The 26,075-nt window shown below is 32.2% G+C and overlaps 1 protein-coding gene across 1 annotated transcript; it reads left to right on the top strand.

Annotated features, from left to right (window-relative positions):
- The first annotated feature begins 12,432 nt into the window (after nt 1–12,432).
- On the top strand, nt 12,433–18,305 carry LOC114384599 (transport and Golgi organization 2 homolog). The gene is made up of 5 exons (XM_028344306.1): nt 12,433–12,608; nt 12,743–12,926; nt 16,302–16,508; nt 17,729–17,920; nt 18,018–18,305. The coding sequence occupies exons 1-5, from the start codon at nt 12,526–12,528 to the stop codon at nt 18,162–18,164; spliced, it is 813 nt and encodes a 270-aa protein (XP_028200107.1). The 5' UTR covers nt 12,433–12,525; the 3' UTR covers nt 18,165–18,305.
- Nucleotides 18,306–26,075: the final 7,770 nt, after the last annotated feature.

Below are 26,075 nucleotides of genomic sequence, written 5' to 3'. Positions count from 1 at the left end.
ACTCAGATAGGTGTGGCTTGTACATCGAAGCAAGTTCTGCCCGCTTGGTTGCCCTGGGGAGAGTTTATGTGGGATCCACTGTTGTTCATAACTCTCCTTTGTTGTCGGGCCAAGTAAAGGTGGGTGTGGAGGAGGTTAAAGGTGCAGATGCTCCAGTTCCTGTACCCATTGATGAGGTTTCCTTAGTGGGGCAGGCAATTCACACCTTCCTTGCTTGGCTGACACATCTGGTCAAGTCTTTATCACAGTAGGTACTTTACTTTTACTATATGTTTCTTCTTTTTGAATTAATTCATTCAGCGTGCCTCAAATTAAGTCATTTAACTTTGTTTCATGAACAGGCAGCTGTGTCTCCGGCAAAACCACCTCAAAAGACGAATCCGGAGGTCAATGATCCGTTTTATCTGATGACATTGACCATCCCAGAGCTTTTCTTGAGGCCTTACCAGGTTACATGGGATGTCATCGTGTTCAGGGTCTTTAATCCAGACTTCCCGCTCTATATAAAGCACGAAGACCTCTCCGAAATCGCACACGGTGGTCAATGTCTCAGCATATCAGTGTTACAGTTGTGGATTCTGTAAGTCATTTTAGATTACTTTTAATTACCTAAGTTATTGCTTTCAATTCATAAATATTTAACTTTGACTTAACATAAACAAGCATCTGACTGAAACAAGTATACGAGCGGGGAATTCTGATATCTATGGATTCCTCGAGCCATAGTCCATTCAGAGGTCTGGGCAATTGCAGTTTGAGACTGAAAGTTACATAAAGAGTTGGATGTAGAGTTCAAAACGCGATGTCTATCTTGGAGCCAACCTGAATAGGTAAGTCATACAAAATAACTGAATTTAATTAATGTTTACTAATATACTAACCCATATTCATCCCCACTGCAGCGGACACTGGCAGATGGTGGTCATTGTGCCCAAGGAACACCTAGTTGTCTGGTTTTGTTCATTGCATAACAGGCCAGACAACTACCTTAAGGGGACAATTAACATGTCAGTGTTCTTTTCAATGCATTTGCATTCAAATACCTCAACAACACCACTTTTTAATTGTTACTTGCCTGGAACAGTGCTTTAAAAGGTCTTGATGATGCTCCATAACCTAAATCAAAGGCTCATGCTAGGTGGATTATCGTCAAGGTACGTCATTTACATAAAACTTCCACTCATATATACTTCTTATGTGTCTGTACACTAATTGTTTAATTAATATACAAATTTCATTATGTATTTAGTGTAATAGACAAAAAGGAAGTACTGAGTGCGGCTATTATGTCATGCACTGGATGTCCACCATCATTTTAGGAAGTTTCAAGAATAACTGGGAAACAGTACGTTTATTTCAAACAAATTCGATTTTTTTATAATTTGTATTACATTATTAACTTATTATCATTTATTTCATCATGCAGTATTTTAACGATCCTAGACCATTGGAGCCACAGAGATTAAAGGCGTTGCAGATCTAGTGGGCACAGTATTATCTCCGAGTTAGAGATCAGAGCTAGGATTTAGGGACATTAAGTTTAGCTTAGTTTACTTTGGTTTAACATTTTTGACATTTACTATGTAATTTGAACATTGAATTCATTTGTTGATAGTTGTTTATGATAAATCAATTATTCAATGTTTATTGTGATTAAAACTGCTTGAAAGCAGAAAAAAATATTTATTTGCTGTTAATTGGGTCTGAAATTGCATTTTACAGGTACAATTTTGGGTTTATTGTAAAAACAGAAAATTTATATAAAAAAACTTGAAAAACAACATTGGTTATTAACAAAAATCGATGTTAATATAATAAATAATATCGGTTATTTACAAAAACCGATGTCGACATGCACCTTAACATCGGTTATTAATAAATAACCGATGCTAATATACAAACGTTAACATCGGTTATTTATAAATAACCATAACCGATGTTATATATAGCTAACTACAGTAAAATAAGTGTATAGATGATGGACGTTCACATCGGTTATACATGAAAACCGATGTTAATATATTAATTAACATCAGTTTTGTTAGAAAACCGATGTTAATATATTACATTAACATCGATTTTTATAGAAAACCGATGTCAACGTTCATCATGCATACACTTATTTTGCTGTAGTTCTTTGTATATAACATCAAGTATTTAGAAAACTGATGTTTTCGTTTTTATGTTAACATCGATTTTGAAAAATCGAAGTTAATAATAATACATTCAACATCGGTATTTTCAACATTAATTTTAGAATCGATATAGAATACCGTAAATAACCGATGTTGAAAGTATATTTTCTAATAGTGATAATTATATAAAATGTACGTGTTGCATATAGGCAGGCATTGCATGTTTGTATGACATTCTGCTCGATTAAATAAGTTGGAACCGTAAGTGTTCGTCTCTTTTTCAATCTTTTCTATAAAAATGAAACTCGCACGGTTTTATATATATATATATTTATGATCTTGTGCTAAATAGCTTCCCAAACTAATAGGTCTCTGCATGCCTGGAATGCACTAGTTTAGTTTGGAAGCACCTCAAATGTAATATATGATGATCTTATATACCATTGTAAGTTTGCTTAACATTGAGTGCTTGACTTGTTTGGAAATTTGCATACTTCTTGATATAGAATCACCAATGGCATAAATCCGTAAGTAGTAGTTTTGCCAATTATATGTGTAAAGTTATTGATGCTTGAACTATATGTGAAATTTAATAAAATCTCTGAATTTTCATTTTTTTAATTCTAATTTTTTTCTAAAAAAAATGGAATATATAAATCACAAATGCCGTGCATTCGAAGAAATATTAACTTGAAAACAATATAATCTGCAACTTTCTTTCAACCCAATAAGTTATAAGTGCTCTTATTAAAATAAATTCGTGTCTTGTACTCTTGGAACTCGATCCTCTTTCATGATATTTATTTGAAATATGTTTTATTTCTATTTTACTAGTTTTTTAATTATATTTTAAATAACTGTAAACTATAATCTTGCACTCCTATTATTATATTCTGCACCTCCTATTATATTTTAGAGAGATTCAAGGAGGTGATGCATTCAATGTTATGGAAAGCTACGCATGGAACCATGGGATGTAGTCGGACTGAGAAGGATGTGAGTGTCTTTTTATGTAAAGAGCAACTAATGAACAGGTTCGAGAATCTTTGTTCTTTTTCAATATTGACTAAATCCTTCTTCTTTCATAAACTTTGTAGTAGCAGCCAGTAGACACATTAAAAAAGCTACAATTTCATTTTTAATAGTCACGCACGTATTTCCAAACTTAAATTTAAAAACAAAACCTATTTGGAAAAAAAGAGTTGTCGTGATTTTTTGAATTGATTTTAAAATCATTTTAACTTATAAAAAAGATTCCTGGTATATCATTTTAACAAAACCTATTCTGAATTGATTTTTTGTCTTATTTTTTATTTTTATTTCTCTTCATTTCTGTCATCATTTATTAAATTTATCATTTTTTCTTTCTATTTCTTTATATTTTTTTCTATATCTTTTTTCTTCTATAAGCCTTGGTATATCATTACTCTTTCACAAATAATTTTATATCGAATAGGATCCAATCTTAGGATTAAAGTAAACCTATTTTAACTATTCTAGTTATATCTAGTGAAAATTATTCTTTTCTCAGTTCTAAGCTCACATGCTTAAACTAGACACAACACACGTGTGTATGCACGTTTAATTACTGCATGTTACATTTATGCACATTGGCCACTTGAAATTATCTATATATATTTCAAATGATCTTTATGTGTTAAGTGTGAAGTGATGTGTGTATATATATATATATATAGGTGGAACTTGGAGATGGCAAGTATGTTAGAGGGATCTATACAGATCATGTCAAAGGCCCGGACCGGGACTGCCATGTTTAGTATGTGAGTTAGTTAAATATATATATATTAGTTAATGACAATAAGGAAAATTTTAAATTTGTATGATTCGTAACTTTCTGATAAAGCAAAATTGATTCTCAACTTTGTGTCTGTCAATGTATTAGTTACTTAATGGAGGTAAATAGCCTGAAGGGATTAGATTAATCAAAGCAATTGCAAGGTTAATTTAATTACGAACAAAAAAGATTGAAACAGGAAAATTAAAGAAAAGAAGAGGCAACCATATATCATGTAATTAATAAGAAGGCTAATGGTGGAGACTTGAATCAGTTGAAGAAATTTTGCCCTATATACATAATTCTTTTTTTTTTTGTTAATTTCAGCCATGCATAAATTAATTTTGCTTCCTACTAAAATATCTAATTTCTATCAAGTCAGACATTGATGAAAAATGTGTGTGATACCAACAGATACTTCAAACTTTGCTTCATTGTGGATGCTAGTCATTTTCTAATGTGTGATACCAACAGATACTTAATATCTTATTTTGAGTGTTACGAAGACCACTAATTTTATTGGTTTTTTTTTTTTTTTGCACAAAGATATAGATTTTCTATGTGATTTACTGACTTGATTAATTCATTGTAAATAAATTCTTTATCTTGATTAATATGCAATTCCTAAGAAAACCATTGGATATCTAATGTAATAGAGTTTTTGTAAATTGCAGCCTCTGCTTCTCCTTTACTGGCTCCAGGTATTGATTAATTTATTATAATGCGGCTTTCATATTTTATAATCGTAGACAGTTCAATATTTTACCCTTTTTTTTTGCTGAATATATTTTACTTCTCTTAATGCTGAGGAAATACGCTAAATGTGAGGGAAACTAATTTGCTAAAGCATTTTTTTAAAAAAATATTTCTTAGGTTGGCTGAGTTTGAAAAATAAATAAATAATATTTAAATAAAATAAATGGAATCAAATTCAGTATTATTTTTTTTACAAATAATTATTTATTGACACTCAAAATCAAATTATATTGGTTGGGGGACATGTATATTTATCCGGTTAACCTTTTTACCAATCGTTAAGAAAACTAAAAAATAATTAAGAAAAATGGATAATAATTTTTAAAAAAATGAGAGTTCAAGTCTAGTGAAATCGAACAAAGTTTAAAATTTGTTCACTGAGAGACCTGACACATCAATCTTTTTTCTATACTTATTTTATTCAATTTAAGTTAAATACCACAATCAATTTAACACTTATTGAAGTTTTTAGTACATGCTTGGGATGATTTTTTTTTCTTATTTTTTAAATCCTCTCAAAAAATAAGTAAAATAATATATATATATATATATATATATATATATATATATATATATTATAAAAAACTAAATATGCATTTTATTTTTTGAAACAATTTGTTTGCAGGCCAAGCTCTACTTGGATCAAATGACCACTCGTCCGCCTATTGCTTTTTCTCCTTTAAGCCCACAAGGTAACTTAATTTACTTAAAAGTTTAAAATATTAATATTGAAGTTTGGGAACACATTTACAAAGACTAAATAGGCAATTTAGTCCCTGAGATTGTACTCTTTTTGTATATTAGTCTCTAACTTAATGTTAAATTCAAAATAGTCTTTATCTTTATAGAAGTTTTGCAAAATGGTATTTGTCGTTAAATTCTCAAGTGATGCCGTTAGTAAGGTGCATTGGTGGCAAGTCAGTGTCACGTAGACTGTCCAACGTGACACTGAAGTCTACTTCTTTAAATCTTTTCTCACGCAAGTTGGCTTCTTCTTCTTCCCCAAAAAAACTAGGGTTAATGAAGCTGTTGTTCTCTCACGCTGAGTTGCTTCTTCTTCTTCTTCTGTCACGCTCAGTTGCTTCTTGTTCTCTCGTCTGTAAAGGTTTTACCCTTTGCTTCTTCTTGTTCAGTTAATTTCTCCATGTCTGCAAGTGGCAGTTGTTGTGCATTTTCTGGTAGTTTCATTCGCCAATGCCACCATGGAAGACATGTAGCTATTCGAACTGCACGAACAAGGAGGAGCCCAGGAAGGCTATTCTATACTTGTGCATTGCCCCAAACAGACCCAGATAACTGTCAATTTTTTCAATGGGTTGAAGAAGAAAACCAAGTTTCTAATCCCTCTTCTGTCTCAAGAGAATCAAGGGTAGTGGTTGATTTGAACCTACAAATTGAAGCTTTGCAAAAGAAAATGAGAAATTTAACAAACATTGTGTTGTTAGGTTTTTCATTTTTAATTATAATGTTAGTTTTAGGGGGAATGTATTTTAGGTAAAATCTGTAATAGCATCTTTTGATATTCTAATTGTTGTTTTGCTGAAGAATTTGTAGTAGGAAGAAATTTGTTGCTACAGTCAGTTACCCATTTCAATGAAATATAATTTGTTGCTGAAATTTGCAATTTATTAAATATAATTTGTTGTTGTATAGCTTTTTGAAGTTATTGAAGTAGCACTAAACCAAGTGGTCCTACTCCAACTCCAAATCCAAAACACTGTGTAAATTATAAAAGAAAGAGAAGAAACATAACATTAAATCATGTGATTATTTTTCAAATATCAGCAAACACTTCCTAAACCAGAGAACCATAATGGCTCAGCCATAATTTCATTTCACATACCAAAGCATGGCAATTACAAGCAATTGTTTAGCAGACCATAATGTTAAATGTTTACATAATTTCACATACTAGTGAAGCTTTCATATATAAGTACCATAATGTTTACATCGTTCAAACTTTCAAAATATACAACTACACATCGTAATAACAAAATACAACTACACATCCTAATAACAAAATAAAACAAAAAATGGATCTTTAGTTTTGTTCATTTTTTATACTGCATCATCTTTGTTTGGCTCTTGTTATGTTTAGTTTATTCCTTGCTACTGGTGGAACAATAGCTGCAGGGACCTACATGCAAATGCCAAACATGAATAACACTTGTAATATATAAAAATGGAGTGTTGCAACAAATTAGGTTGAGATAAAAATACTTTGTTGTGACAAATATTTACCATCAACTCCATGCCACTATCTTGTGACAAAATAGGCTGAGATAAATTAATCTCCACTGGACCTTGTTGAACATGAGGAGCAGTTTCTTCAACCTCATTCGAAGCTTGCTCATCTTGAGGTAGTAGGTGGTCAACCTCATTTGGTGGTGCAACATATTTCTTTGGCCTAATAGGAACTCCATTGTTTTTGCAGCTTCTAATGTTATGATTGGTTTGGCCACACCTTCCACATGTAAAGTTAGGCAATTTCCTCTTTAGCCTATGTCCTATGACATTGTCTATATCTACAAATCTCCTTCTATTTTTCTTAGGCCTTCCTCTTTGGACCTTTTTATGTGGTGGAATAGGTTGTGCATACTGTGTCTGGGCCCAATATTGTGGTCCTTCAAATGGTTCAATAAAATGGTGGTATGTCTTATTATAAGCCTCTATTGACAGCCACTCATGACACATGTCCTCAGGCTTGCCTCCCTTGTGAGTTATTGCTGCAATGGCATGTCAGCATGACATCCCTACATCAAAGTTGTAAAATCAGAGACATGTAGGTTAGGAATGAAAAAAAAAAACTGTAAAGAACACAACCTGTTAGTTGCCATACTCTACAACTGCAAGTCCATTCAGCTAAATTGACCTCAACCTTATTTCCCCACATGTGGACCTCATATCTCAGGCCCATGTTATCACCATACGAAATTGGAGTCCATTGATTAGAAAAATGAATCTCTTTTTCTAGTCTTTTGTACTAAACTGGACATAATGGTCCAGGATTTCCAGAAAGTTTAACCTTGCGGGCAGCCATGGTTCTCATGATATAACATCTAATTTCTTCAAGCATGCTGAGAATAGACTTGCACCTACACTGCAGAATCTTGGAATTGAATACCTCACATGTGTTGTTGCATATGTTTTCCACTTTGTGTATTGTACTGAAATGGACTTTTGTCCATGCTTCCTTCGGCCATTTATTCAAGTACTCCCAAGCTTGGTAGTTGATTGTCTTCAAATGGGCCATATGGCCTTCAAACTCAACAATAGTAATGGATTTGCACATTGCCACACAATTCCTTTATGTTCCTTGCTTTTCCATTGCTTTGTAAAATTTCTCCAAAGATGCAAGGCACAGAATCTATGAGGTGCACCAGCCATGACTTCCTGTAAAGCTGGAATAAGTCCCAGTAAAAATGCAGCAGTGTAGTAAATTGCAAATCACACCTTACAACAGTGGAATAAGTCCCTAACTTATGTTATTAAATGCAATTAAATCCCTAACTTATGATAATAATTGCAAATCACACATGCCATACCTTTTGCATGACAGCCAGCAAGACAAATATATAGCCTCTGGAATTATGGTGGACCTTCTGGACTTGGCACTGTGTTGATCTTAACTATTGATCCAGGATTGCTCCTCAACAACTCGTGTGCATAATCAAATACTTTGGCATATTGTTTCCTCTCATTGCCTTCCACTACTTGCTTTGCTTCTTTCATGGCTCTCCACATCTTTGTAACTTCAATGTGAACTCCAAACTCTTGCTTGAAATAATCCAAAGCTTCACCTTTAAGGGTTGGCTGGATTCTGAGTTTGGCCTTAAGTTTGCTGACCACCCACTCTCTATTTTCTCACCATCTGCTTACCAGCATCAACACCCTTCTGCTCACCAACATCAGCACCCCTCTGCTCACCAGCAACATCTACAAAAATAAATCATATTAATTAATTATAAACATTACATTCCAAAATTATTCAAAATTATGGTAACCATGTTGGACCAAGTACAAATGAATTAAAACTTACCTTCCTCATGGCCAGCAACAGGTACATCATCTAAATCATCCTCATTCTTAACAGCTTCTGGAATTGGATGACATTCCAAGTACAACATATGTGGGACTTCTTCTAAAATTGGATCTACTTCATGGTAAAAATAAATGTTTATCTCATTCTCATCTTCAAAAGCATCCCCCACTAAGTGTAATATATCTCCATCTGTTGTACAACTCCTTAACCCATGATTAAAATCTAAGTCCTTATCAATCAACCAAAAACAATCTCCTATATTGCTATACTTCTTAAAAGTTTTCACCAGATCATATAGGACAAATGCATTCATGCAATCTGCAGTTATATCCTCCCAAACGTCAAATTCTCCGCCTATATATTCAACCTTTCAATCACTGGCACGTGGAATGAATCTTCCTCCATGGTGCAATATTAAAGTTATATTGTCATTCATTCTACACAATCACAAACCACAAACATTGTCATATATTAGGAAATAAAAAACCTAACTCAAACTCAAACATAGGCACATCACACAACAAAATGCAATGTCATCTATAAAAACAGAGCATCATAAATCAAAATAATAAAGGACCATAAACCTCACGGCGAAGCGCGAAGACAATGCAAATGAAAACCCTTCAACATATAAAACCCCAAATGAATCCACGAAAACGAACGCAAAACAACCACGAACCTGACTGCCAAGCGTGAAGACTCTCAATCACCGACAAAGGGAATGTAGTGGAGGGAAGAGCAAACTCCAAACAGTTAAAAAACCCTACAAGCAATAAGACAGTGAAACTGCATTGTGGGAGAAAATGCGTTTACTTCATTTTTCAATGCTTTTTAACCTAACTTTTCCTAATTTTTCAATTCAGTCCTTGGCACATTGGATTGTTGACATGGACTCACACTTGCCACGTGGGGTTGTTTACGTGGACTAAGGTTTGCCAAATAGACATTTGACTAACAGAGGAAATTAGATTTTAACAGCAGAGACTTAGTTGCATAACGGATGTAAAAGATAGGGACTATTTTGAATTTAACATTAAGTTAGGGACTAATATGCAAAAGGGGTACAATCTCAGGGACTAAATTGCCTATTTAGTCCATTTACAAAGGGTTAGGAGGATAAGGTTAGTCCTTAACAGAAAAGGGGATCACATAACAGTGAACAAATATATCAACAAAGAAAAGCTACCCAATCCCTTAAAATATCTGTGAGGTTAAACTCCCTTGGAAAGACCAATTTTTATGCCAACATGGAGTATGCAAGCTAACTACTGTCTTGTTTATAATATTAGTCTCTTTTAAAGTGATAGATGACATTATTTATTGACTTTGATGAAATATCATGATTTGGAGCTAAGAACCTAATTTTAAATTAACAGTATTGATTTTTCCAGGAATTGGTTAGATGCATGTTGCTTTATAGAGCAAGTTGGTATTGCAACCAAATGATGACTACTTTATGTATTAACTCTTTAGTAATTACTGAACTATTCTTGCTCACAGCCTGGTATGTTTCCCAAGTCTTTATGTGGCTATGTTGAAAGAGCTTTGCCACGTTGTAAAGATGATAAGCAAATGGTCGCATGTCAGGCTGTCATAAAGGAGGTGAGTTTTTAAGTTTTATACATAGGAAGAAGCAATTATAGGAAGAAGTTGACATTTGTGGATAGAGCTAGTGGCAAGTGATAGATGACATATAAATAAATAGAAAAAGACACTCCCACACCCATACCTACGTTGTTCGTAATTTTCAAGTTTTTTTTAATAGAATAAATAAGAACCTATATGTTTTGAATGTCATTAGAAGTTCATCTGCATGTCTGTTGCACTAACTTTGACATTTTACAAACTGTTAATCTTGTCCCTAGATTATAATTGTTGAGATCCCACATAGATTAAGGATATGACCAAAGTAGAGCTTATAAGGTTTGGGCAATCCTCACCTTATGAATCAGCTGTTGTAAAACTTGACCGAAATACAAAAAAAAATTGAAACCATATTAAGACAGTTCTAGAATTAACCGTCTTAGCATATGAAACATACTACAACGATTATTGGTACAACCGTCTTAATATATATGACTTTTTAAGACGGTTATTATATAACCGTCGTAGAAAATCATTTTTTTCAATATATTTACTAAGACGATTTTTGTAGCAACCATCGTAGAATAATAAATAAAATGATGTCATTCTAAAATGGTTATTTCAATAATTGTCTTAGAATGCAAAAACTTTTTAAGACAGTTATTGGAATAATCGTCATAAAAAATTTGACATACAATTACGGTTTTCAAAATCATCATTGTATTTTTTGTGCTTTTTAAGACTTTCACTATTTAACCAACTTAAAAGGTGATAATTTCAGTAGTGTTAATACAATAATTGTGATTAAATTTGTTCATTTCTCGTAGCAATTAAATTATTTACTTAGTTATAAAAAAATACTTGAGACGCTCTGGACGTACCACGTATTATTACCTGATTAGATTTAATTTTAGGCATTATATATTCATATTGCTATGGAAGTTTCCATGCAACTCCGGTAACTTGTGTCGTGGATAGAGTCGGTTTCCTTGACGTGGAGCCCTAGACTCGCGATTTGCCCTTATCCCATATATACTTTTTGTGTTGATCTTTTATAAACCATGGCCTTTGTCCCGTGGATTTGGGCTTTGGAATCAATTGGCCTTGACACAGGGGTGTGACGAACAGAAAGAAATAAATTGTTTACCAAAAAATATTGAACAGAATGGAAACGCGTAAGTTGCTCTACGAGAAAGATTTAATTGACATGTAGTATATATTAAATTATTTTTGAGAGGTATTGTAAATATTTTTGAATAGTTAGAGCTTAGATGTATTTAGACCCAAAAATAAATGTTTGCATTAAAAATTATAAGAATTTTTAATCGTTACGTAGTAACGGGTGCCATTATATATAGTAACATTGAATGTTACACCTTTCAATGAAAACTTTATGTTTTAATTTATTGTCTTTGGGACAATAGTTAGTGTATATATATATATATATATAATGTAAAACATTCTATATTGAAGTGGTATAAGTTTAGATCTGGGATAATATAAGTTCAGGAGTTCAGGCTTTGGATAATATATAATTCAGAAAATTGTAGGATTGAGAAATTAATATCTCTTCCTTTAATTTTCGATGGTTTCAATGCTGACCCTTTTTTCTTTTTAGGGTTAACCCTTTAAATACCCCGACTGCCATATATCTCCAAGCTTAGAGGTGGGACCGTGGGACACAATGCAACAAATAAACAAGGACCACGATGCAACGCAAGAATTAACATAAAATTCAAACAAACTTATCGGTTGCTCAAAATGGATAATTGAATTTCAGTGTGCTGGTTGAAGTTAGATACCCGCCTTTAATTAATGACATCAACGGATGTGTGTTTCCAGTTTAGGCCTATAGAAAGCTATAAATGGTGATATATTATTGTTTTTATTAAATAAAAGTTTCACAAATTAAGTAACTTTTTAGCACGTGAGTTTGTAATTGATTCTCCCCCACTTGTCATAAGAAGTGGTTAATTGTTTCAGCGGCCGTTGGTTGATTTTGGTGGCTGGAAAATGATGGATTTATAATACCTAAATTGTTTATGATATGACAATTATGAGATAACTATTACTCTCTCTCTCTCTCTCTCTCAACTATAAATTAAGCCACTTTTTCACTAGCTGCTTATAGTGGATAGAAAATTAGAAAGTGCTCCCCAGATTGTTCTATTTTGGCTTTTATAAAGAATTGTTTAGATCCTTTGAATTGAAGAATGTGTATAGCTTTGTTTCTTTGGCAAGCCCACCCACTCTACCCTTTCCTTCTTTTGAACAACAGAGATGAATATCACAACAGGCAAGTTTTCTACATTTACTAAAATTATGTTGTATTGTTTTGTGGAGAATATATATATTTGTACCTATTGTAAAATTATTTTTGTTAATTTAATTTATATATATATATATATTTTATTTTTTTTGTGTGTGAAGGCCTACGAAGCCAGTGTCATGGTGGGAAGATATTGATATAGTTGGAGGAAGAGATGAGATTGCTGGAGGAACATGGTTGGCTTGTTCAAGAGAAGGAAGAGTTGCTTTTCTGACCAATGTTTTGGAGCTTCGTTCCCTTCCTGAGGCTAAAAGCAGAGGAGACCTACCTGTCTCATTTCTTAAGGTTATATATTTTGAGTTTATTATTGATTCACTTAAAATGTTTTTCCTATCATTTCTTAATGTTGTTCATATAATTATTCTTTTACATATTATTCAATCATGTTCTTTTATATATTTTTATTTAGTACTTCAAGTCATCAACACGTAAGTAATGCTTATTGTATTTTATAAGAAGAAGGGAAATACATGAAAGAAGAATTGATAAGTTAGAGACTTTTTCTAAGGCTAAGAAAATAAGGGGGACCCTGCATCAGGTGTAAGGAAAAAAAATGAGCCTTTGCTTTTACATTATGTCTTTCTTCTTATTATGCATAAGTAAATGTATAAGATTTTAAATATTAGTGTAAAATAATTTATACATGCATCTAAGACTATTTTATTGTATCTAACTACTAGTATTTGTACATGTGTGATGTGCGAAATTTTTATATTGGACGTAGATTATAATAACTATTTAAATTAAAATAGTTTTTTGCAGATTTTTTTTTAAAATACCTTTGTTATTAAAATCTCATTGATGGAAGTTAAAAAAATCTTTAAATATTTATATTCCTATTAATATGTAATTATTTAAATTCAATATTTTTAATTGGATAAAATACTTTTTTTTAGTTTTTAGTTAAAAATTATACCTCCTTAATTGAATCATTTTAAATATATATATCGTAATACCTTTTTATTTTATAAATATTAAGTCAATATCAATTTAATTTCATTATATAAAAAATAATATTTTATACCATATAATTAATGAATGCATGAAGTCAAATACTTCTTAATGAGACAATCAAAATCCATCATTTAAAATTCACTTTCTATGAAATATCTCACCAATTAATTTGATTTATGAAATCAATAAAAAGTAAACTATCTAAAACAATTTCCATAATGCCCTTATTTTGAAAGGAAAAAAGTGTGTGAAAACTCGGGATGCATAAGGAATTTTTTAAATAAATATATATATATATATATATATATATCATAATATTTTTTATTTCATAAATATTAAGCCATGCATGAAATCTAATGTTTATAAATGAGACCATCAAATTTCATTATTCTTTTCTCATTAAATATAAATAAATGAGCATTTAAAATTTATTTTCTATTAAATGGCTCACCAATTGATATAATTTATATAAAAAATAAAATAACTATAAATTTTTTTCCATAGTTTGGTTATTTTAGGAGGAAAAAAGTGGGTCAAAACTAGAGACCGATCCAATAATTATTTTTAAGATATATATATATATATATATATATATTTTACTATATCAAAAATAATATTTTATATCATATAATAAATGAATGCATGAAGTCAAATATTCATTAAAGGGGCCATCAAAATCAATTATCCTTTTCTCAATAACTAAAAATAAATGAGTATTTAAAATTCACTTTCTACTAAATGTCTCACCAATTAACATGATTTATTAAATAAAAAAATAACTATAAAAGAAAATTCCATAGTCCAGTTATTTTGGGAGGAAAAAGTGCATCAAAATCCGGGGCGGATCCAGGAAACCATCAAAGGGGGCTTGATCTTTTTTACATACTTTAATTATGTAAATATTTAGCTTATAAGAAATAAATATTTAATAAATAATGACTTTTATAAAACTATGACTTAATGTTAGTTTTAGTCTATTATGTTTCATGATTATTTAGATTTTTGTTAGAAACTTTTTTTGTTAGAAACGTTAAAGTTTTGATAACTTTTAAATTTTAAAAACTCATCAAAATGATACAAAACATAACAGAATAAAATTTTTAAAATACAATGTCCGAAAGTGAAACAACACCTAAATATAGTGATCCAAAAATTATATTAAATCATTTTAAAATTTAAAGTTAATAAAATACCAACACTTTTAACATAAAATTGAAAAATATTAAAATAATATATTTTAAAAATATAAAGAATCATAATGATACTTTTAAAAATAATATATCAAAGCGAAACAACTACAAAATATAATGAAAAAAAAGTGATATTATGCTTAAAATTATTTATTAGTTTTATAAACAAAATTAAATTTGATTTTAATTTCAAATTATACAAGAAGGAAATGCATGTATTTTAACTCGTACAATTTTTTTTCCAAGTTTTGAAAGACTTTTTTTTTATCTCAGAAGCACAATAACAATAAAATAGCTAGGAATCACAATAATAAAAAAAATAAACTCATTAAATATAATTAATAACCAAAAGTTATCAAATTTCATAATAATTATATATAATATGTTTATAATATAATGTTAATAATTAAATAAATAGATAAATCAGACTTATAATAATACACAAAGTATTATTAGCTTAGATAATAATAATTAATGGAAAGCCTTAGAAGTATTATTAGCTTATATATATAATTAAAACAAGTTTGAGGGTAGGGGGCTAATGCCCCTGGATGCCCTGTATATCCATCCCTGACTAAACATCTTTATATAAAAAAAAATTATTTAAATTGACTAACTTCAATTAGGGAAAATATATTTTTTATTTTAATTAAAAGTATAATTCGTTAATTGAATTGATTTTATCATATATGAGTGCATAATAATTAAATAAAAATGCATAAACTCAAATATTTATTAATGACACGGTTAAAACTTATTATTTTTCTCTCAATAATTAATAACACTGCATCTAAAAATCTATTTTCTATTAAATATCTCACTAATTAATATGATTTATCAAATATTTCTCCTTTTCTTTATAACAATAGTTTAATACTTTTGCACTCCAATCAAAGAAATCAATTACTCCTTCTACACTGTTTTTGATTTTTAGTGAAATTGTAAGTAATTTTCCTATTATGCCCTTCACATTTCACTTCTCCCACTGTACCGTTTCTAGCTCTTTATAAAACTTAGTAGTGCTGCTGTAACCAATTTCTCTCTCCCCATAACATGTTTATTGCATGTTCTAAACACTAATTCACCATTGGTTCACAACTAGTATTATCATTTTTTTTTGTTGGGAATAAGTAATCTACTTTGGGAGTAGACGAGAGGCAGAAACTTTTGTCAATAGATGATCAATTTATCTTTAAACTTTCCAATTTTTTATTATTTAATTTATGGAAAAATAATTAATGGAGATAATGCTATAATTGACAAAAAAAAAATTAATGTTCTCTTGAAATTTTGAAAATGGAATATAAATAAAAAAATTTATAACAGTCAAAGTCATGTTAAAAAAACATATATTATATTTATTTCAGAATTTAAATAATTTTAGTATTCCTGTCCTTTCAGATTTGAAGAGTTTTACCATTTCCTAAATTTCGTCATATCATTAAATTAAATCTTAAAAGGTGTGTGTCTAAGTAATTTACTCTTTTTCGTTTTGATACCCATTTGAATATGGTAGAGTGGAAAGCATCCGAAAGAATTTGCAGAAAGTCTAAAAATGGAAGCTCATTATTACAATGGGTTCAACTTGATTGTGGCCGATATTCCGTCGAAATGCATGGTTTACATCTCCAACAGTCCCAAAGGACAACCAATTACCATTAAAGAGGTCTCTCCTGGCCTCCATGTTCTTTCAAACGCCAAGCTGGACTCTAAGTGGCATAAGGTTATATACCCTTCTATTGTGTTTAGTATCATAATTAATTAATTACAATGTATTACATTGGGTTTTTAAGATAGTACTCCATAAAACACCATAAATTAAATTATCTTTGACTTAGTTAATACATGCATTGATAGTGTAAATGTATTTTACACTCTCAACTAATAAATTTTAAAAAATTATCATGCATAATAAGGTTATAAGGTTATGCTTGACAAAAACTAACACTGAATAGTTAAATGGAAGTTAAAAAGCTAGAAAGTCAGTTGGTCTAAAAGTTAGAAATTGAAAAATTAGTTTATTAAATTATAAGTGTTCAGTAAAATTAATCATTGAAGTAGTTGAAAAGTGTAAAATAACATAAAAATAAAATCATAATTTTTATTAAAAAAAAGGTAATAAGAAAATTGAATAAATATATTGAGGATAAAAATGAAATAAATTATAAAGGATTAGAAGCTGGAAGCTAATGTTTTAAAAAATGCTACTTCAAGTAACATTTCAAAAAACCTTAGAAGTTACTAACAAAAGTTTGTTTACTTAACAATTAAACAAAATTTTTAACTATTAAAAAAAAGATAAAAACGAGCTAAAATGTCTTATCAAAATAATTTAAATTTATTAGATTTTTTTAACAATTATCTTAACCATCATACTAAAATCATTTTTGAGTGATTAATAGTATTTTTTTTTCTTTTTATGCCGAGTCAATTAAAGTCTTAAATAGAAATCTTCATGTATATAGTGACCTATTGATAGAAGAAATTAAATTTAATTACACTTTTGTTCGTGTAAATTTATATTAGGGTAAATTACATTAACATGAATCTATTGAGTTTTTATCAAATTACACATAATTTCATTCTTTTTTTTTCTATACTAATTTTCTTTTAAGTTTCAAAACATTTCACTAATATCTCATCATATGTTTGAAAACATTGTATTAACATCCTCTCAAATTTTATACTAACACTCCTATAAAGGGAGTGAAAGTAATGATTAAAAAAATTAAGAGATGTTTGTATAATTACACGAATCCTCAATTTTAAGTTGTAATTTTGATTTTTTATTTTGTAGATGATTAAATCCTTCCATTTTTAAGATTAAGTAGTGTTTTTAACTTGAAAAGATTTAAGGAAATATTGTCACTTCATAATGTGATTCTTATCTTGTTTGAAGCTTTTATCCCATTAAAATCCTGAATTTTCATTACCTTTTGACAGGCACAGCGTCTTGAAGTGGGTTTTAAAGAACAACTTGCCAAATATGGGGAAGGCGAAATACCTGTGAAGGAGGTAGTTCACAAGCTAATGAAGGACAAAACTAAAGCCGATAACAGTCATCTACCTCATATATGCTCTCTCGATTGGGAATTCAATTTGAGTTCCATATTTGTTGAAGTAGAAACTCCACTGGTAAATTAAATTTAAAAATTGTTCTCCACTACATTTGATTTATAATCATGGGACCTTTCACTTATTAATTGACCAATATATCTCTGTCTCTATGCAGGGTCTATATGGCACTAGGAGTAGTGCTGCTTTAATTGTAACATCAAGTGAGGAAGTGAGTTTCTTTGAGGCATATCTTGATGAGGGCATGTGGAAGGAGCATCTTATTGATTTCCATATTCAGAAGATGACAAAAGGGCATACATAATACTCCAATTGGTGGATATATCAATGAAATCAATTAAATAAAATTAACAATGATGCTTTTATGGGAAATTATTATTTATTATTAAGATTTATGTGATGGACATCTCATATATTGGACTACAAAGTGAAAAATTAGACACAATTGCTCTTTGTTTTGTCTAACTTTTAAAACTAGCTAGATTTAGTAGTTAACACTCTCCATCAAGATGGTGTATGTAATGTTGAAACACCCAGCGTTGAAACTAACTATGTCTTAAGACTTGGTGAATAAATCTAAAATTTGAGTTACTGAGTTGACCTTCATTGTTTGAATGAGACCATAAACAATATTTTCATAAATAACATGACAATTAATCTCAATGTATTCATAAATAATCTTTTCATGAATAACATGAGAATCAATCTCAATGTGTTTAGTATGCCCATGATACACTAGATTAGAAGCGATATGAAGGGTAGGTTGGTTATCACAAAATAATGGAACAGGTGTACAAATGGTAGTCCAATGTCATTGAGAAGATATGAGAGCTAAGTCATTTCATAAGTTGCATTTGCCATTGTGCAGTCCTCTACTTCAACAAAGGAGTGTGAGACTACCAATTAAGAGTTTATATTAGGAGCAAATTCACTTTAAGATGTTCACAAAGCGATCAAAAAATACTTCAATAGTCCCAAGTCTTTAATTTTAATTTTTTTGTTTAGAAGCTCTTTAACTAAGTTGATAAGTGTTGGGTTTGAACTTGTGAGAACAATATTATTGACATAAAGAAGAAGAAAAATGGAGCCTAAATTTTGGTGCAAGCATAAAAGAAAATGCTCAGTAATATTATGAATGAAGCCGAAATCAATGCGAATCTTTGAAAATTTGGAATATCAATTCAATGATGCTTGTTTAAGACATATAATGATTTTTGTAATTTACACTTGAGCTTCTCTTAGGACATTGAAGACTAAGGGATAATTGCATAATGACATTGCTCATGTCACAATATGATTGAATATTGCTCCATACGTTGAAGGGTCCTTATTGTTCATGTTCCTTCTTCACTTTGTCTGATTGGTGTGGTCCGAAATGGGGTACTTGCAAAAGGTATTTCGATGCTCAAGTAAAGGTTCAACCTAGAATAGTAAATGCGAATAATAAATGTGCATTCACTGAACAATGGTTTTTACCTATGGGGTCCTACCTTTTTTATACCAACCTTACTGGGCCTTGGACCTTGGGCTTGTGTGCCCTGATTACCATCTAGGAAATTCGTCCTTTAAGCAGGATTAGGTGGCATAATCTTGTGATTATTAGTAAATATGGTCATTTCCTCTTGTAGGTTCGAATAGGAACTCGACTACCTTGGCCTAATACCTATCTGGCATATTGCTTTGATCTCTTGTGGGGCCGAATAAGTACTTAGTGTCCTATCTAGTATACATGTCCCCCACGCCCATTTTGGTCTATGGTGATAGAGAAGGGTTTTATGTTAGAATCGCCTGTTTATGACGTCTGAATTCATCCAATAGGTAGTTAATTTTTGGCCCGTTGGTTCCTAGCGACGGTTGTGTTTTCCTAGGAGGTCGTGGCGCAACTGTTAGATCCTGGTTTGACACCACGTCTCTTCAATTGCCCATGTTGGTAACTAAAACTCCCCTTCATTCTAACTATTGATTTTTGTTAATCTAACGGTAGAGATTCATGTTGGTTTTGGGACCGTTGGAGGTCTATCTCCTATAAAAGAGGGTGTTGAAACGTCTTCGACCTTACATAGCTTCTAATTTTTCCTCTCTCAGCTGAATATTGAATTCTAATCTTTCTTTTTATAGGCACGCTTGTAATTGTATTGATAATGGTTTCAACAAAGACTTCGTTGAGGGATATCAAAAAGGTTGGCTCTAAGGTTTAAGGTTTGAATGAGGAGGTGCTGGAGGTGTCCTCCCAACACGTCTACTTCGAGCACGGTTTCTTTAGCTTCCACTCTAGAAGGGAATTCGTCTTCCACTGGCAATGGGGATTCTAATGACTTCCCCGCCTTCTTGAATCAACTTCTCGAGAGGGTGGCCGATAACATAGGAAAGGTTCTTGACGTAGGAGTTATTGCCACCAACAAGATTTTGAGGCTTCTTTCTCCAAAAGTTATGGAGGCGGAGGCAGATTCCCTTGACCCATTTATTGAAGTGGTACAAAAAAAACACCAATGCGAGTTGATGGAGAAGAAGGTGTGCCCTCCGATTACCCTTTCAGGTTATACATAGGTCAATAGGGAAGTGAGAACTATATTTTCTCACTACAATGACAAGTCAAACATCGTAAATCTTCTTAGTTGACTTTCCATCAGTACCATCCCGAAAGATGAACACTACCAATTACACTTTGGATAGTTTGGTCAAATGCTACTTCTTCACTTGAGTTTGTATTTATGAATAAAGTGTTGAAGAAAAAAGAATTTTTCTACATGTACGAATGCCTATTTCAAGATATGCATGTAAGATTGCTCTTTGATGATTTCACCATGGGTGTTCTCTGTGTTTTGAACGTAGTCCTATCTTAGTTACATCCAAATAAGTGGGTCGCCATATAGGCACTCCAGGCCTTGAGTTTGTATACTTATGTTAAAGTCAACCCGATCATGTTTCTCCATTATTTTTGTTGTAGGCCACACAAAAAGGCGTTGTGGGTGTCTCTAATACGGATTTCATCTTGCCCTCTTTTTTGGATGTTCACCTCTTTATACAAAAATTTCAAGACCAGTTACTTTAAAGAGAAACCTTTATTTGACTCGGCAGGGAAACTTTATTTCTTTTTTATTGACAATAGTGTCCTCATCAGTATGACGAGTACCCCAAGGAGTATTTGACTGATGAAGAACTCCAAGACCTTACCTTCCTCAAATATCTCCCTCATCGTCCCCCTACCCGACCAATAGTTTTTCTTCTTTGTTCTTCAAATCTCATTCAAGATCTTGAGGTTTAGTTGTTTTTCCTTTGTGCATATGCCAATTTTCGCTCAAACTTGCTAACTTACTATTTTTTAAAAAAACTTTTTTCAGGGATCATGGCTCAAGCTAGTGCCAACATGGCAGCATTCTGCCTTGCTCGGTAATGTCTTCCCCATGGCCCCTGTTTACCAAACTACCAGTTTGAGGGACTCTCCAGCGGACATCACCCCTGGACTGCCAAGGAGCCTAAGGGAAAAGACAAACATAAAAGTAAGAAGCAGAACTATGATCATAAGAGTGGCTCGGTTGAACCTTTCAACCATAAAGATCCTAGGCATAAAGAGTTGAAAAGGATGAAGCAACAAATGTTGGAGTTCCCTTCGGCCAAACCCCCTGTCGTCCCTTTCGGCCATGGAAAATCAAGGATTCTTCATCAAGGAGTTTGCTCTGAACTATCTTGTTGATCTGAACCTTATTTTGGAGCATGACCGTCACATGCTTAAACAAGAACATGATGCGACCTACTAGTCGCATTTCTGGGCCTTCCAGTCGAGGGTGGAGGTAATTGCTCAACACCTTCAAGGCTTTTCAAATACTAATAAGTTGAAGGTCGACTTGGAGAAGGCTAAAAGCTCCTATGACTCAGCTCTTCAAGCCAATATCACTTTGGCCAAAGACAATTCAAATTTGAAATGGAAGAAAAGCTTCAGATTGAGCATAAAGCATATAATGATGTTTACAAAGCTCATGAGTCCAACTTCAATCACTACCTCCAACAAGTACTCTTCCATTGTGAGGTCCTAGATGAATCCATTTTTGACATCAATAAAGATGTCTAAAATGGAGACTTGATCTTAATTGTGTAGAAGCAAAGCTTCATGGTGAATCAAAGGTGATTCAAAGGTGTTTTGATGATAACAATGATGAAAACAAAAGATGATGACAAAGGTGATGACAAAAAGCTCAAAGATCAATCAAAGAACAACTCAAGTGAATCAAAGATCAATCAAAGAACAACTCAAGTGAATCAAAGATCAATCAAAGAACAACTCAAGTAAATCAAGAAGAATTCAAGACTCAAGAAGAAAGTTTAGAGTCAAGAATCAAGATTCAAGGTTCAAGATCTCAAGAATCAAGATCAAGATTCAAGACTCATGATTCAAGAATCAAGAAAAGGCTTAATCAAGATAAGTATGAAAAGTTTTTCTCAAAAATTGAATAGCACATGATTTTTCTCAAAACATGTTTACCAAAGAGTTTTTACTCTCTGGTAATCGATTACCATATTGTTGTAATTGATTACCAGTAGCAAAATTGTTTTTGAAAAAGTTTTTCAAATTGAATTTACAACGTTCCAATTGATTTCAAAAAGCTGTAATCGATTACAATGTTTTGGTAATCGATTACCAGTGCCTTTGAACGTTGAAATTCAAATTCAAATGTGAAGAGTCACATCCTTTCACATAAAAGCTTTGTGTAATTGATTACACTGATTTGGTAATCGATTACCAGTGATTTTTTCTGAAAAAATCAAAAGATGTAACTCTTCAAAAGGTTTTTGACTTTTTCAAATTGGTTTTAAGTTTTCCTAAAAAGTTATAACTCTTCTAAATGGTCTTCTTGACCAGACATGAAGAGTCTATAAAAGCAAGGCTTTGTTTTCATTTTCTAATCAATTCAATTCATTCTTTCAATATCTTGAACACTTATTCAATCAATCTTTTACAAGCCTTGAATCTCTTTGAACTTCTTCTTCTTATTTGTACCAAAAGCTTTCTGAAGTTTTCTGGTTTTCCAAACCTTGAAAACTTGTGTTATTCATCTTTTTATTCTCTTCTCCCTTTGCCAAAAAGAATTCGCCAAGGACTAACCGCCTGAATTCTTTTTGTGTCTCTCTTCTCCCTTTTCCAAAAAAACAAAGGACTAACCGCCTGAATTCTTTTGTGTCTCCCTTCTCCCTGGTCAAAGAATTCAAAACGACACAGTCTGAGAATTCTTTTGATTCTTCCCATTCCCTTATACAAAAGTGTTCAAAGGACTAACCGCCTGAGAATTCTTTTGTATCCCCATTCACAAAGTATCAAAGGTTTAACCGCCTGAGATCTTTGTCTTAACACATTGGAGGGTACATCCTTTGTGGTACAAGTAGAGGGTACATCTACTTGGGTTTGACTAAGAACAAGAGAGGGTACATCTCTTGTGGATCAGTTCTAGTGGAGGGTACATCCACTAGGTTCAAAGAGAACAAGGGAGGGTACATCCCTTGTGGATCTTTGCTTGTAAAAGGATTTTTACAAGGTTGAAAGAAATCTCAAGGACCGCAGGTCGCTTGGGGACTGGATGTAGGCACGGGTTGTTGCCGAACCAGTATAAAAACTCTTGTGTGTTTGTTTCCTTCTTCCCTACTCTTTTACTTTTCGTTGTGCATTTAATTTCCGCTTTTACTTTCTGTTAAGTTTCTCTTCTACTCCACATTCTCTTAACAATTTAGTAAAAGCCTTAAAAGAGTAATTTTTAATTAGTAAAGGTTTAGGAATAATTAATTCAACCCCCCCTTCTTAATTATTCTGAGGCCACTCGATCCAACAAGTGGTATCAGAGAAGGTTTCTTGTAGAAAGTTTAACAATTTCAAGATTAATGGCCTCTTTAGATTCTTTGTCTTTCAAAAGTATTTTCAGGAACAGGTTATTTCAAGATCATGATGAAGACCAAGTCAACTTGTGTCTCATGACAAAATCTGATGAGAATAACAAAGAAGATTCTATAAGGAAGAAATGGTACATAGACAGTGGATGTTCCAAGCATATGACGGGTGATGTATCCAAATTCACAACTATTTCCCCCAAGAAAAGTGGACATGTTACATACGGCGACAACAACAAGGGCAAAATTATTGGAGTCGGTAAAATAGGTACGAGTTCTTCTACTCCTATTGAAAATGTGTTGCTTGTAGAAGGTTTGAAGCATAGTTTACTAAGTGTTAGTCAATTATGTGATATAGGATATAAAGTATCTTTTGATTCTGAAAAATGTGTTATTAAACATGAACATGACAAAGATATTGAACATATAGGTTTTAGAGAAAATAATGTTTACATGATTGATCTAAAACAAAAATATGAAAATGATAGATGCTTTTTAAGTAAAGATTGTGATCCATGGTTATGGCATAAAAGAATTGCTCATATTAACATGGATAATCTAAATAGACTAATTTCAAAAGATCTAGTTATTGGTTTGCCAAAATTAAAATTTGAAACATATAAATTATGTGATGCATGCCAAAAAGGTAAGCAAACAAAAGTATCTTTTAAATCTAAAAATATTGTTTCCACTACTCGACCATTGCAATTATTACACATGGATTTGTTTGGACCATCTGGGGTCAAGAGTTTTGGTGGAAGTTACTATGCATTAGTAATTGTTGATGATTATTCTAGGTATACCTGGACTTTATTTCTTACTCATAAGAATGATGCATTTCATGCATTTACAAGACTTGCCAAAGTCATTCAAAACAAGAAGAATCTCAAAATTATCTCCATCAGAAGTGATTGTCGCAACCTACCCTTTTGCGGGCGAGCGAGGCGAGGCTCACGGGTGCGTCTTCCAAAGGAGGAAAATCCGCGGAGTCGCCACCAACGTTTATTTGTGGAAAACGTCGGAAAAATCGAAGGAAATCGATCATGAAGAATATTCCAGATTCGGGAGTTGTATTTACGTTTGAGGAAGGTATTAGCACCTCTCACGTTTGTCCCAAAGGACAACAGCCTTAAATTAGAATTGTGTGAAATTGCGTTTCTAAACTTCTATTTCTTTTTTATTTTTGAGGTCGACAAAAGAGGGGCTCTTGCTCCTACGTACCCTCCATCGAAGAGGAAATCAGACCTACGTAGTTCTTTCAAAAGGGCGAATCAAGCGATTCTTTTTACTTGGGAGGTGGTCCTTTTAAGGCGTTGGACCTTAAAATGATCCATTTTTACTTGGTGAGAAAAACTGAGGTATCGAACCTTAAAATCCTTTTTAGTGATTTTTTGCGGACGAGCTTCACTTTGCGAGTTGATTTTAGCCTTAGTTTCACTTTAGTTATTAGTCAATTCAAGTAAGAAAGAGAAATCCCAAAGAGAAACGTCCGATTGATTTTTTTGGTTTATTTTACTAAAAAATATTTTTTGATTATTATATTATTATTTTTATCTCTTTTTGGTTTCCAACGTGGTTACGGCATGACCGAATGGTCGGATTTCATTTTAACAGAAATTAACGGATATTACAAATCAAATGATCGGTGGAAATTTATTTTATTTTTTCATTAGGCGAGAAAATGACTTAAGTAAATGACTGAAACACGTCAAAAGGGGGTACGGAAAGTAAATGAAACGAGAATAAAAGTACGCGAAACAAATGGGGACAACCAAGGGTACATAGAATGAATTGAAAAGTTCGATTTCGGGAACTTACCGGTTGAAGACCGAAGAATGAACGACGAACGACGAAGAACGGTTGAAAATCTTCGCGAAATCACCCACGGAAACATTACGGAAGCGCCTCGGCATGGATTTTCTTCACGGAAACAATTTTCCTCACTAATTTTAAGTAATTACGAAGTACCAGAAGGGCTTAACATTTTTGTTCTTCCCTCCTTCCCCTATTTATAGGAAAAGGAAGGAGATGCTTGCCACCCAGCTTGCCCAGGCGAGCTAGGTTGCTTCCTCCAGAAGCAACCACCTTCTGGAGGAACATCCTGGAAGGCCCAAGTGGGCCTGGTTGCTATTTGAACCCCTATTTTTACTAAATACACCCCCTGCCCTTTTTTGGTGATTCTTTTTCCGTAAAGTTACGGAAACTTACAAATTTCGTAACGATACTTGTTTTCTTTCCGTAATGTTGCGAAACTTTACGGATTACGTAATCATCCCTTTTTTGCCTTCCGGAACGTTACAGAACTTTACGGATTGCGCACTAACACTTCCTTTTAATTTCC

The sequence above is a fragment of the Glycine soja genome, chromosome 14 (assembly GCF_004193775.1).
Source record: "Glycine soja cultivar W05 chromosome 14, ASM419377v2, whole genome shotgun sequence".
NCBI lineage: Eukaryota > Viridiplantae > Streptophyta > Magnoliopsida > Fabales > Fabaceae > Glycine > Glycine soja.
This window is presented reverse-complemented; position numbering and strand designations above follow the sequence as displayed.